This window comes from Stegostoma tigrinum, chromosome 11 (genome assembly GCF_030684315.1).
Source record: "Stegostoma tigrinum isolate sSteTig4 chromosome 11, sSteTig4.hap1, whole genome shotgun sequence".
In the NCBI taxonomy this organism is placed as follows: Eukaryota; Metazoa; Chordata; class Chondrichthyes; order Orectolobiformes; family Stegostomatidae; genus Stegostoma; species Stegostoma tigrinum.
The window spans coordinates 62,837,288-62,851,242 of record NC_081364.1 but is presented as its reverse complement, the minus strand read 5'-3'; the positions used below and the strand labels follow the sequence as shown (position 1 = coordinate 62,851,242).

At 40.4% G+C, this 13,955-nt stretch overlaps 1 protein-coding gene and 1 long non-coding RNA gene across 5 annotated transcripts in view; one reads left to right on the top strand and one right to left on the bottom strand.

Moving 5' to 3' along the window:
• The window catches only part of dnah1 (dynein, axonemal, heavy chain 1), a 392,016-nt gene that overhangs the window by 56,333 nt on the left and 321,728 nt on the right, over positions 1–13,955 (bottom strand). The window contains exons 68-71 of the mRNA XM_059649497.1: positions 11,285–11,443; positions 10,764–10,895; positions 7,694–7,864; positions 2,107–2,286 (exon numbers count right to left, since the gene is read on the bottom strand). Coding sequence (XP_059505480.1) covers positions 2,107–2,286; positions 7,694–7,864; positions 10,764–10,895; positions 11,285–11,443 — 642 coding nt within the window. The remainder of the gene's footprint in view (positions 1–2,106; positions 2,287–7,693; positions 7,865–10,763; positions 10,896–11,284; positions 11,444–13,955) is intronic.
• Positions 1–13,955, top strand: part of LOC132210119 (uncharacterized) — a 118,545-nt gene that overhangs the window by 72,175 nt on the left and 32,415 nt on the right. The window lies entirely within an intron of this gene.

Genomic DNA, 13,955 nt, shown 5'->3' with positions numbered 1-13,955 from the left:
ATTTTGGGCCTAGACTCTTCTTCAGAAAATCCATTTCTTGCTCCTCTGATGCTGCTTGACCTGCTGTGTTCATCCAGTTCTGTACCTTGTTGTCTCAGATTCTCCAGCATCTGCAGTTCCTACTATCTCTGAAACAATTTTCCCAGCCACCATCAGTTCTTAGGAACGGTCACTGGAACTGAAACGTTAACACTGATTTTTTTTCCCCACAGATGCCGATAGACATGCTGAGCTTTTCCAGTAACTTTTGTTTTTGTCACTTTCTTTGGCTGTTCTTCTCTTTCCAACACACATTCAGTGACTTTTTGCCACCTTCTTAACTCCTCAGCACCTGCTCTGTGGGACACAGATAGGGTAGATAAGGAGGAAATTTCCCCATTAGTAAAGGAGTCACAACTCAGTGAGAAGCAGGAGGTTTACAGGGGATTTGAGGAAATTCTTTTTCACCTATTCGGTTGTGGGTTCTTATGATTTAAACCCAATCTTCTTTGATCCACTCACACATGGACAGACAGGCACAGTTAAAGGATAAATTAGAAAGAAAATAAAAGAATTATAATTTGCTAGTTCAGTTAACCAATTTTAACGATGGATGTAAAGCCTTCACGTAATCCTTGATCAACATGTTGTTCACAGGCATGTAACTATATGCCTAATTTTGAAGTCACCGGTGAATATGAATGGTTCAGTAAGTCACCAGAAGTATTTACTTATTTCTTATAAGACTATAATTTGGTTTTCAGAATTTAACACTTCTTTAACTGGAGAAGAAACTGAAGAGAGTAAAAAACAGCAGCCAGACTTCGTAAGTTTCAAAAATCAGTCTGCATCTTCCAAAACCAGCCAGAACCAGTTTTCTCCCTGCTTTTGTTTAAAAACAACATTCTGTGCTTGGCTGGTTAGCACCAGTCTTCCCCAATTGACCAATTCAATATCTAACCAGCTGCCAGTTCTGGACACAGCTACTACCTAGTGCCATATTATCCACAAAGTTCATTGGATTAGCAATTAAGTTGCAATATCTCCTGGGAGCAATCTGTCAGTCATTCCCTAATACTGTGGCTTGTGTGAGCGTACAAAGGAATTTAAATGTACTGCATATTAATATGAATATTCTGTAATCAGTTTTAAAGAATTAGGATGTTGCCTATTAGCACAACTATTTGGATATCTTGACTATGGGATCCTGGTTCGAGTGCTAAACTGCAGTTTTACCAGGAGGAAGATCCTGATTCAGGATAGGTGACCAAACATTGGACTCCACACAATAGCTCAGTAAATTCATACGAGGAATTTTCCACCCTCCAAGATTATCCTAGGGTGTCCAAAAAACTGAAAATTGATCTCTAGGAAATTGCTAAGACTAAATCAGGAGAATAATCATCATGTTATTAAAATCTCTGTGGTCTGAACTTTATGTTTTATTGCTGAAATCCAGTATTGAGTCTCTTTTTTTTGGAGTGTTCTTCCCTACAAGGCTTAGCAAGTTTTCTCATTGTATCTTACCAAACATGCCTCATTAATTGTCTATCCAACCACTGTGACATTTCTTGCATGCAATTTCTATCACATTGTTTTAGGCACAATTCCAGGAACAACTTGTCAGTGAGCCGATATCCGTCAAAGCACTGGCATCCCTTGCCCATGAGCCTTCTTTAAAGAGGGCCCTGTGGTGTTGACAATCAGACACTTCATCCTCATGCATGAGGAGCAGCAGCAGCAGACAGGCGTAATGGATGCAATAGCTTTCATTGCCCAGGTACTACATTAGCAGAGAATTCTGCAATCATCTGGACAGGTTGGGGGCTGCTGTGGGGATCTGCTGGACACAGCAACAACCTGTACTCTATTCCTGGATATCAGCGTTTCAAGGAGGCAGCTCATCATCACCACCTCAAGGGCAATTAAGGATAGACAAAAAATGCTGGATCAGCCAGTGAATGAATATAAAACAATTCTTTGATGGAGGGTCTCCTGGCAGCTACACTGAGCAGATCAATTCTAAGCTGTGGTGCTGATTCTTTTATATTACCACTTTGACTTCCTGTCCTCTGAATAAATTTAACTCAGTACTTTGCAGTTACAATTAGAAATGTTCACACTCACCTTGAAGGGCAGTTCAGTATACTCTTCCAAGAACATTTTTAATTGGCTGATGCAGATTCGTAAGTCTCCATCTGTAAATTCATAGGGAATATTGAAACCAAGTGGCCCAAACTTCCTACGTTCTATGGTGATTCCATGGAATAAACATAAGGATAACAGGAGAGCCTTAAAATCTGAAACCTGAAATTAAAGAAAAAATTGTAAAATCTAACTCTAATAACAAAGCAAGTTTATATTTCTTAAGGATTTACACCAAACCTGCAGGTTCTTACTTTAAAATTATTTCATTAGAAGAGTTGTTCACAAACATTATCTGCTTGTCATGATGTTTTGCAGTTACTATAGTACCAAATTGAGGTTTACTTGGCGCGAGGGAGAAGTATACATTATCGGAGGGGGACCAGTTTCAGTGGATGAGAATGGATTTGAACCAGGTAAACCCAACAGAAATGGGGAGAAAACTGCAACTGAACAATGAACCACTTGAAATGTGTGAGAGTTTGGGTGACTAATACCTTAGGACCAGCAAACCAGAGGGAATATTTGCTGACACTGAAGTAAGTAAAAGTGGAAATTGTGGAGACAGTTCTTATTGGACACACGTGGTGCCAGTGATTTGGAGAAACTATTATATCTTTGTTATCAAGATGCTTTTTAGTTTAATACTGATTGGAGGAATTATATTTTGAAGAATTGTGGAAAATGGATTTATTTCCAGTTTTGTGGAAATAGCTGGAGTTCACTGCAGACATTCAAGATTTTTAAAAATAAGGCTTCCTATAAATAACATAACTGGTGATAACTTGTAGAACCTGCTAAGGCTGTTTTATAACAGTGACTGGTTTGGAGAGTTTCTTGTTTTATCTGGTTCAGTTCAAAGAAAGCCTGTTAAGAACCCAGTGAGTTGGAGAATAGGTTGTTAAGAACAAGCTAGCCAGTTGACTTCTCTCATTTCTGAAAAAAAAAAGGCCTGTTATTGAGTTCAGGGATAAAATATTTGTTCTCCTGAAAGTATAATTGAAGATCAAGGTTGTACTTCCCGAACAAGTTGTCTGCAAGATGACAGAGACAACTGTGTGTAATTCAATAATACAGTGCGGAGCTAGAGAAACACAGCAGGCCAGGCAGTATTAGAGGAACAGGAAAGTTGATGAAAGTTCCTGACCCGAAACGTCAATTTCCCTGCTCCTCTAATGCTGCCGGGCCTGTTGTGTTCCTCCAGTTCACACTGCGTTATCTCTGATTGCAGCATCAGCAGTTCTTACTATCTTTGTGTATAATTTGAGACTTGATTACAGGTATCAGAACTTCAGAACAACACACTTTGGGACATCCTAAGGTTTATCCTTTTGCCTTCAAGAATAACCGATTGACCAAAGTGCTTTTTTCCCCAGAAAGCCATCTTTGCAGGGAAATTATTTTTTTCACTTTTCCTTAAAGTGTGTGTTTTTGTATGCATGTGTAGGCAATATTTAGAGAGATAACTAGTTGTATTTCTTTATTACTGGCTTTATATGTTAACCAATTGTTGCACATTCATTTGTTCTTTATATGGTTAGTAGATCTTAGATCTTATTGTTTAAAACCTGATCTAGATAAGGTATTAAATTGGTCATTGTGTAACTGGGAAAAATAAATTAATTTTATAATGTGATCAATTAAGTATTAGGACTGGAGTGGATCAATCTCGGGCAAATAGGATTTTAGGATAAACCCAGTAACTGCAGGCCAGTCAGTTTAACCTCTGTGGTAGGAAGGCTTTTGGAGACAATAATCTGGACAAAATTATCAGGGAAGACTAGCCTGGCTTTATAAAGGTAAATTGTGTTAATGAACTTGAATGAGTTTTTAATGATGTGGTGCAAATGAATTTCCAACAGGCTTTTTATTAAAGAACAGAGATAACTCTCTGATGAAGGGTCTAGGCCCGAAACGTCAGCTTTTGTGCTCCTGAGATGCTGCTTGGCCTGCTGTGTTCATCCAGCCTCACTTTTTATTAAAATGCCTTGTTAATAATGTTGAAGTTTGTGGAATAAAAAGGGTCAGAGCCAGTATGGGTACAAAGTTAGCTCAATTCTATGTGTTCCCTAGCAGTAGATTTTCTTCGTACGTAGTAATGATTTAGACTTGGATGCACAGGAAAGAATTTCAGAATGTACAGATGACATAACCTTGAAAATATTATGAACTGTCGGGAGGGTAGAGACAGACTACAAGAGGGTATAGTCAGGGGCTTTTGGAATGGGCAGACATATTGCCCATGAAATATAATGAAGAGAAATATTCTTTTTTACTCCATCATAGCATCTGGCCATTGTTGGCAAGGTCAGCATTTGCCACCCATCCATAATTGCCCTCAAACTGAGTGGCTTTTAGCCTGTTTTGGCGGACACCTAAACATCAACTGCTTTGCTGTGGGCTTGGAGTCACTGCTGGCCAGACCAGGTATTGATGAGAAATTTCTTTCCCTAAGGGACATTCATGAAACAGATGGCTTTTTCACAACAGTTGCTGATACTTTCATGACAGCATCACTGAAACTAGAGGTGGGTCTCCTCCACAGAGGTAGTGGGTGCACAGTATGAAGTTCAAGTAACTGCATGGTTGGCAGTGCTGCGATATCTGCTCCCTTCCTGCCACTCAGTAAATGCGTTTGCTAGGTTTAAAGGTTTATCGCTTCTGAATATATTTGCCACCACAGCTACTGCAAAGAACACCAAATCCAGCCAAAGCTTTCAATTCCACTTTTTAAATTAATCAAGTCTATTAATTAACTGAATTTAGTTCCATCATAAATCATCGCAAGTAACAGGAAAAAAAGAGTTAATGTTTCAAATCCAGTGCAGCGACTCTTGGTTCCAAAGAAGTCATACTGGATGCGAAAAGTTAACTCTGTTTCTCTCTCAATAGAAACTGCCAGACATGCTGAGTTTTATTTCAGGGTGTAGAAGAAGCTTACCAGGATGTTGCCAGGATTGGGAGGTATTAGCTATGGTGAAAGGTTGGACAAATTTGCATTGTTTTTGCTAGAATGTTGGGCGCTGAAGACCGACTGATAGAAGCAAGTTCTTTTTTGCACAGACGGTGGTTTGAAACGCACTGCAAGGGGAGATGGTAGAAGTGTATATGATAGCAAAGTTTGGACAGACACAGAAACAGGCAGAAAATAGAGGGATATGGACCATGTGTGGGTAGATGGGATTAGTTTAGAATAGCTTTGTGGTTGGCACAGATATGGTGGCATGAGGTGGCGTGCTGTACTGTTCTATGTTCTTTATCTCCAGCATTAGTAGTACTTTGCTTTTAATTGAAAATGGCAGGTCAGGTTAAGAAGTTGATCATAAATGCACACTGGATCCTGAGCTTTAAAAGTAGAGATATAAAATACAAAAGCAAGGAAGTGATAATGGACCTTTATAAAACACTGGCACAGCTTCATTTGGAGTGTGTATCCAATTCTGTAAACCACACTATATTTAAAGTATATGAAGTCTTTAAAGAGCGGGCAGAACAGATTTACAAAAATGTTTACGTGGATGAGGGAATTCAGCTATGTTGATAAAGTAGGGAATAAATTGGTCTCTTTGGAGATGAGAAAGTTGAAAGGAGATTTGGTGGAGATGTTCAAAATCATAAAGAGAAGACAGAAACATTTCCCATTGGTAAAAAGGATCAAGAACCAGAGGGGACCAGTTTAAATTGAACGTCTAAAGAAAGAATTGTGAGGCCAGGGTCACTTTTTTAGCAAACAGGTTAGGATCTGAATACACTGCCTGAAAGTGTATTGGAGGCAGGTTTAATTATTACTTTCAAAACAAAATTCGATAAGCACATGAGGATACAGGAAATACAGGTCTTACTGGGAAAGGCCAAGGGAAGGGTGGTAGCTGAGTTTCTCTGGCATAGAACTGGTGTAGATATGAAATGGCCTCTTCATTGCTTTAAACTATCAACAGATAGTTTAAAGATTTGGAGGTAGATAAGCAGTGAAAAATTCAAATTCTCTAAGAAAATATACATTTCTAAGGTGCAGAATTGCCATGGAAAATTGAGCCTTCCATCCTGTTTCGATGAAGCTAATAACATTGCAAGGATGACTAGCAAGTCTTAAGATTGGAAAGTTTTGGACAACTAATAAACTGATACAAAGAGAAAGAGTAAGATGGGAGTAAACAAGCAAGAATTAAAGATCATAAGAGCTCCTACAAGTATGTAAGATAGAAGAGAGTAACAAAAGTAAATGGAGACTGGGGGTATGAAATTACAGTGGGAATTTAGGAACTGGCAGAGACCATTCAAAATTATTTGTAACTGATTTCATAATAGAAAGCATATAATAAATTTCAAAATAATGATGAACCAAGGGGCTAATGAATGTGAGGAATGTATACTGATTCATGTCATTAGTATAAAGTATTAGACAACATTATGGGATTAAAACCAATAAATCCCTTTGACTGGATAACTAACATTCTAATGTTTTAAAAGAGGTATTTGAATCCATAGTATCCCTAAAGTGTGGAAGCAGACCATTCAGCCCATTGAGTCCAAACGCATTTAGTCCCATCCAGACGCATCCCCTACCCTATCCCTGCATTTCCCACCCTAGACACTATGAGCAACTTAAGATTGCCTATCCACCCAATCTGCACATCTTTGGACTGTGAGAGGAAACCTGAGCACCCAGAGGAAACCCACATAGACACAGGGTGAACGTGCAAACTCCACATAGATAGTCGCCCGAGTGTGGAATCAAACCTGGGTCCCTGGCATTGTGAGTCAGCAGATATATGATATTTGATACATTCGTTGTGATATTCCAACATTTATTCATTTTGAGAATAATCATAGTGAATGAAACCTGATGGGTCACATCCCAGGAGATTAAAAGAAGTAGCTACAGAGACAGGGGATGCACTGGTAGTAATCTTCCCGGAACCCTCAGATTCCGGAAAAACCCTAGAGGTTTGAAAAACTGACACTGTAATACTTTTATTTAAATAAAGAAAGAGGACAAAATAAAAGGTAACTAGATACCAGTTAGCTTAACATCTGTTATTGGGAAAATGTTAAAGTCTATTGTAAAGGATGTAATAGCAGAACATCTAGAAATACATAATATTATCGGGCAGAGTCAGCATGGCTTCATGAAGGGGAAATCATGCCTGACAAATTTATTGGAATTCTTTGAGAAGCAACAAGCAGGATAGATTAAATAATGTAGTATGTTTGGATTTTCGGAAGGCATTTGATAAGGCATCATGGGACATTTTTAGGATGGCAACTTGAAACTAATCAAGTGCCACTGGGACTATTGCGGGATCACCGTTGTTGAAATATATGTTAGTGACTTGTATGAGGAAAATGTGTGTACTATGGCCAAGTTTGCAGATGACATAAAAATAAGTAGGAAGGTAACTGCTGTGGATGACACAAAGAATCTAGAGAGGGATAAGTGAATGGGCAAAAATTTGGAAGATGCACTTTGTTGGGAAGAATAGAGGAGTTGAATATTCATTTATTCAGTATTGACTATTCCATATATTAAAATGATATACTTGTAATAAAATATTAATTATAAATTTACTTTAGAACAAGAGTTTAGGAAGTCATTGGTGAGGTTCATGTAGGTTTTCATTAAATTTGCTTTTATTCCCCTTGGTGGTTCAATTGTCATCTTCGAGCCATTCTGAAGAATTGAAACTGGAAATTTATTGCTTGGTAAACTAGTCAGCCAAATCCTGAAGTCTCGATGAACCTGGATATTAAAAAAAAAACAGGTTGTCTCAGTGAAAGTAGGAACTGCAGATGCTGGAGAATCTTTCAAAATCTCCCCCCTCCCTGCCACATCCCAAAACCAGCCCAACTTGTTCCCACCTCCCTAACCTGTCCTTCCTCCCATCTATCCCTTCCTCCCACCTCAAGCCCCACTCCCTTCTCCTACCTACTAACGTCATCCTGCCCCTTTGTCCATCCCCTGGGAGTGACCTATCCCTTCCCTAACTGCCCACCTATACTCGCCTTTACTGGCTCCACCCCTGCCTCTTTGACCTGTCTGCCTCCTCTATACCTATCTTCGCCTTTATCCATCTACTATCCGCCACCCCCGTCTCCCTATTTATTTCAGAATCCCCTTCCCCTCCCCCATTTCTGAAGAAAGGTCTAGGCCTGAAATGTCAATTTTCCTGCTCCTCTGATACTGCTTGGCCTGCTGTGTTCATCCAGCTGTATACCTTGTTATCTCAGATAGCTTGTTGATTAATTCTGAAGCAACATCAATCATAAAATCAGTCAAGTAGCACACATCCACACCTGGTATTCCAAAATGCATGGCTGAAAGCCCCCAGGACAAAATGTTGGGGGTGAACCTGCCTTTTCTTGAGCAGTTTTCCTGCAGTGATATAATAGCAGTCAGACAGGCTATTAATTGGTATAAGTTAAGACTTCCTCCCTATCTGGAGGTGCTGGCCAATCAAATGGCCAGCAGTTCTCCAGTTTCCACAGTGCTACCAGGAGGGGTGGTTACTGCTAAAATTGCTTCCAGTCCTTGACCCTGAAGATTCATGGAGCCAGAGTTAAAGTAATTTGAGCAATGGGTACTGCTGTGGTTAGGCTAGAAGATCTGGCAAACCGAGAGGACAGTAGATAAGGCAGTGTAGAAGAAACCTGGTGGGTCACAATTGTATAACAAGTTAAATTTCATGTTACATTGGCTGCACCCATTTTACTGATGTCACATATAGTCTAAGGCAGAGCCCAGGAGTTTCCCTCTAGCTTTTGGACACAGCAGATGTGTCCATAGCTCCCCAAGGTACTAGTAATTTTGACTGACTAAATGTAGTTACACTTATTGGGGGGGCTTTCATGCAATAAACCTTCTTGCTATCTTAGAACAGTACGTGTTCTGATGATGCTGTATGGTGGTGTATACTCTTATCATTAATCACTAGGTAGGCTCAAGACAAAGCAAAAACAGAGTAGGATTGGTGGCAGCAAACTACCTCAAACAACCTTTATCCAGTACCACATCAGTGAATGTGGAAAATACTTCAGGCTACCAGGATCCAGCCCAATGTGACAGGCTGTGTTGGGGGATGGCAGGGGAGAAGGATCTTGGGGGGGATCTCTAATGAACATTGACTCTTAAACAGGCCCCATCATCTTGTCACCAACAGCTGTACAAGCTTTGAGGTTGGATGCTTGATGTGAACCCCTCTTGCCATTGATTAAGTTATTTTAATCAGCCTGTTCAGACATGTCATGTTTTACCTCAAGGGGAGACAGGACTTGAAATCAGACCCATTGAGAGAAGGGGACATCACCATGGTGGCTTTGCCCTTCCATTAGTTAAATCCGAATGGGGACAGAATGAAGCTCCTAAGCGGCCTTTAGTTAAGTAAGAGTCTCAAATAGCTCTCAGGCAGGTAGGTTTCCTGGTCGAATTATGACATGGATAAGGGGTGGGCAGTAAGTGGCAGGCATGGTATCCATGATTTTTCACATCTGCCAAGCTGTTGACAAGGTGGGGAGGGGTGTCAGCGGGTTGTAAAATCCAGCCTGCAGTGATTATTCATTGATGGACAGTATGTTTGATGTCATCATGTCACTGTTTGTAATTTTAGGCATATATTGGTTGCAGCTTACAATAATTACTACACTTCAAAAGTGCATCTTTGGTATCCTTGAGGTTGTAAGAAGTAGTGCATGAATAAAAATTATTTTCTTTTAACAGAACAGATGTTGGGTGCCACTCTAAATAATAAGCAAAAAATAAGAACTTCTTCTGTGGCAATTGACATGTATTCCAAGCAGGTGATTTGGAATTGCATTGATGGAAGTCAGTATGCAGTATCCCACCCTTTCGGCAACAGCACACAATGTGACACTACAACAAGCTACCATAGTTCAAAACATACTTCATTGGCTCAAGTATGCTTTAGGATGCCTTCAGGTTGCAAGAGCGATGTATGAATGCAATTCAGTCTTCTTTAAAGGCCCAAACAACCAAGTAAAGCAAAGTAACTTGGCCCATTAAACTCAGTTCCTTCACTGATTTGTTGTATCAGTATGTAAAAGAATGCTGCTTAATGTTCAAGCAGATTAGAATTTATTGCTGCTTGCTATTTCTGAAGACTGCAGAGACTATACACTGCTGTCTCTTAGAACATGGACTATTTCTTAGGTATTAAAACTTATCAATTGACTGTTTTGTTGGGTAAGAGATAGTTATGTATGCTGACGTACATTAATATTTACCAAAATACAAGCATGACAAATAAAAGCATTTAAGGGTTCACAGAGGACAATAGATCCATTTTTATAAATTGGTCAGTGTTGTTGAGTCCAAGAAACTCTCCTAATCCATTCTATCTTCTGAAGGAAAGTTGGGCAAAGTTACTGCATTAATTCAAGAGATGGATGGACCAAAACTATACAATTATTATCTACATCCCTTATACCATCCTCGATCAGTTTAATTTACAAAGATGACACTTTCATGACTCCAGTAGTTTCCAAACATTCACTGTCTCTATATTTCCCTCACAATCTTCAATCTTGTTTGTAAAAAGCTAGTTATCAAATTGTATTGAAAGGGATGAACTGATATGTACAGCATAGGTTGTTCATCTTTTTTCATATGAAAACGGCACAATCACCTTGTCAGGGTCCACAGTTTCAATAAGTCTCTCCAGAGAAGGCATCCAACTAGGGGCTAGATGACAATTTTGAAAAAACACCCACTTTCCTCGCTCCATAGAATTACGCATCATAGCTTCTGCCCTTGGCCCCTGTGAATAAAAAGGCATTCAATTAACATTTATGATTTAAAAAAACACTTCCTAAAAGTATTACAATTTAAATCACGTTTCTGGGTTTTTCAAATGCTTATAAGCTCTTTCTAGCTTTTCAAGTCTGGCAGCATCTGTGGGGAGAAAGCAAAGTTAATTCCTGTTCAGTTCTGAAGAAAGGTCACCGGAGTTGAAATTTTAACTCAGCTTTCTCTCTACAGGTGTGACCAGACCTGATAACTTTCTGCAGCAATTTCTGTTTTTGTTCCAGATTTTCCTTCAGTATCTGCAGCTCTTACATTTATCATGTAATTTGGTAATCCAGCAACAAACCCCTAAAGACAATGAGATTGCTTAACCAAGTTCTATTTGGGAATGTTTTTGCTTACCTGTCCCTGCCCTAGTGAAATGGCACTCAATTTTTTTGAGAATTTCATCTCTTCTGCAAATTTATACAGGTCAGCTGCAGGATCTGTGCCTGGCGATAACACAAAGATCAATGGAATGCTGGGAGCTGAATCTTTAAAAACTGTGCTCAGATCAGAGGTCTGAAAGAAATAATAACTTTAAAAAGCATACTCTCAGATATATCATAGCATTATCAATCAGCTGATGTGATCAGAATATATTTTGTTTGTTCATGGCATTGGACATCACTAGCAAGTCCAGCAATTTTTGCCCATTCCCAATTATCCCTGAGATGGTGGCAGGGAGTTACCTTCTTTAACTGCTGTAATCTGTGTGGTGCAAATAATTCCATGGTGCTGTTAGGAAGGGAGTTCCAAAATTTAAATTCAGAAGGAGTGGTAATCTAATTCTAAGTAAGGATAATGGGTGATTTGGAGAGCAGATTGCAAATGCTGGTGTTTGTGCCGATTGGCTTTGTCCTTCTGGTAGTAGAAGAAACCATGGTAAATAATAGCAATATGTCTTACAGATATACAAGATACCAGATATTCACCAGAGGCCATAGTATTGCTAGAGGTGAAGGGAGTGAATGTTTAAGGTGCTGAATAGGATACCATTAAAGCAGGCTGCCTTACAGAGAATGTGTTGAGTTTCTTGAATGCTGTTGAAACAGCATTCGTTCAGCAGCAGCAGCATAACTCAAGGATTATAAATAAAAGCTGTGTGGATAGAGTACTAGAACGCAAATAATCTTTATATATACACAATAAGAAGTAGTATCAAATGCAGAAACTGCAGGTGCAAATTCAAGTTGGAGGGTATGACTTACTTCCACTCCACATGTCCACTCCACTCACTTCCACATGTCTTATGGTCTTATGACATAGTAGGCATGATTGTAGTGTTGGCCTCAAGATGGTCAGGTGTGGGAACTAAATATATCAGGTTGTAAGCTCTACTGGAAAGAGGTGAAACTATAGAGAGGGAGGAATAACTTAAGAATTAAAGATGATATTTTTTCAACTGTAAGTGAGGACAAATCTACTGCTAGTCAGAAAGATAAGACTTCTTGCATGTAATAAAAAAAAGTAAAGGTTTTAAGGTTGTAGTAGATGCTATGTATAGGTATGCTGTAGCAGCTGTATTGTGGTAGACTGGATTATTGCAGACATGAGGCAGATGTGGTGCACAAACAGAGTGGCTTTAATGAAATGAATCAAATAACAGGTGACACAAAATTTGCAGGTATTTTGAATTACAAGGATAGTGATTAACCTCAAAAGGACATAAGCTGTTGAAAAAGGAGAATTGTGACAGATGAAATTTAATGCAGAGTGGTGAAATGTGCTACAATTTAGTAGGAGAAACAGGGAGAAGCAGTATAAAACAAAGGATACAATTCTGAAAGGAGTACGGCAACATAGAGACTTTGGGGGATTCTGTTTTGGTGGTTGTTGTGGGGAGAGGGTGTGAGGGATGAGTTGCGGGAGACATGTTCAAGGGTGTTCTCGATCACTGTGGAGGGGAAGTTGCAGTCCTTGAAAAACGAGGATATCTGAGATGCACGGGAGTGAAATGCCTCATCGCGGGAGCAGATGCGGTGGAGGCGAAGGAATTGGGAATAGGGGATGGCAATTTTGCAGGAAGGTGGGTGGGAGGAGGTATGTTCCAGGTATCTGTGGGAGTCGGTAGGCTTGAAATGGATATTAGTTTCAAAGGTGATTGTCGGAGATGGACACAGAGAGGTCCAGGAAGGAGACAGAGGTATTAGAGATGGTCCAGGTGAACTTAAGGTTGGGATGGAAGGTGTTGGTGAAGTGGATAAACTGCTCAAGCTCCTCGTGGGAGCACAAGGTGGCGCTGATACAGTCATCAATGTAACAGAGGAAGAGGTGGGGTTTAGGGCCAGTGTGGGTATGGAAGGGGGATTGTTCCACGTAACCTACAAAGAGGCAGACATAGCTTGGGCCCATGTGGATACCCATGGCCAACCCCTTTGTCTGTAGGAAGTGGGAGGAATTGAAAGGGAAATTGTTGAGAGTAAGGACGAGTTCGGCTAAGCGGATGAGGGTGTCAGTCGAGGGGGACTGGTCGGGCCTGCGGGACAGGAAGAAGTGGACGGCCTTTAGGCCATCTGTTTGAGGAATGCAGGTTTATAGGGACTGGACGTCCATGCTAAAGATGAGGTTACATGGAACAATCCCTCTTCCGTGGTCTGGTATACTGCATCCGCTGTACCTGTTGTGGCCTCCTCTACATCGGGGAAACCAAGCGGAGGCTTGAGGACTCCTTTACAGAACACCTATGCTCAGTTCGCACTAAACAATTGCATCTCCCAGTCGCGAACCATTTCAACTCCCCCTCCTATTTCACAGACGACATGTCCATCCTTGGTCTCCTGCAGTGCCACAACGATGCTACCTGACGGTTGCAGGAACAGCAACTCGTGTTCCGCTTGGTGATCCTGTTGCCCAATGGTATCAGTGTGGACTTCACAAGCTTCAAAATCTCCTCTCCCGCTACAGCATCCCAAAACTAGCCGAGCTCGTCTCCGCCTCCCTAACCTGTCCTACCTCCCACCTATCCCCTCATCCCATTTCAAGCTTCACCCCCATCTCCTACCTACTAACCTCATCCCGCCCACTTGACATG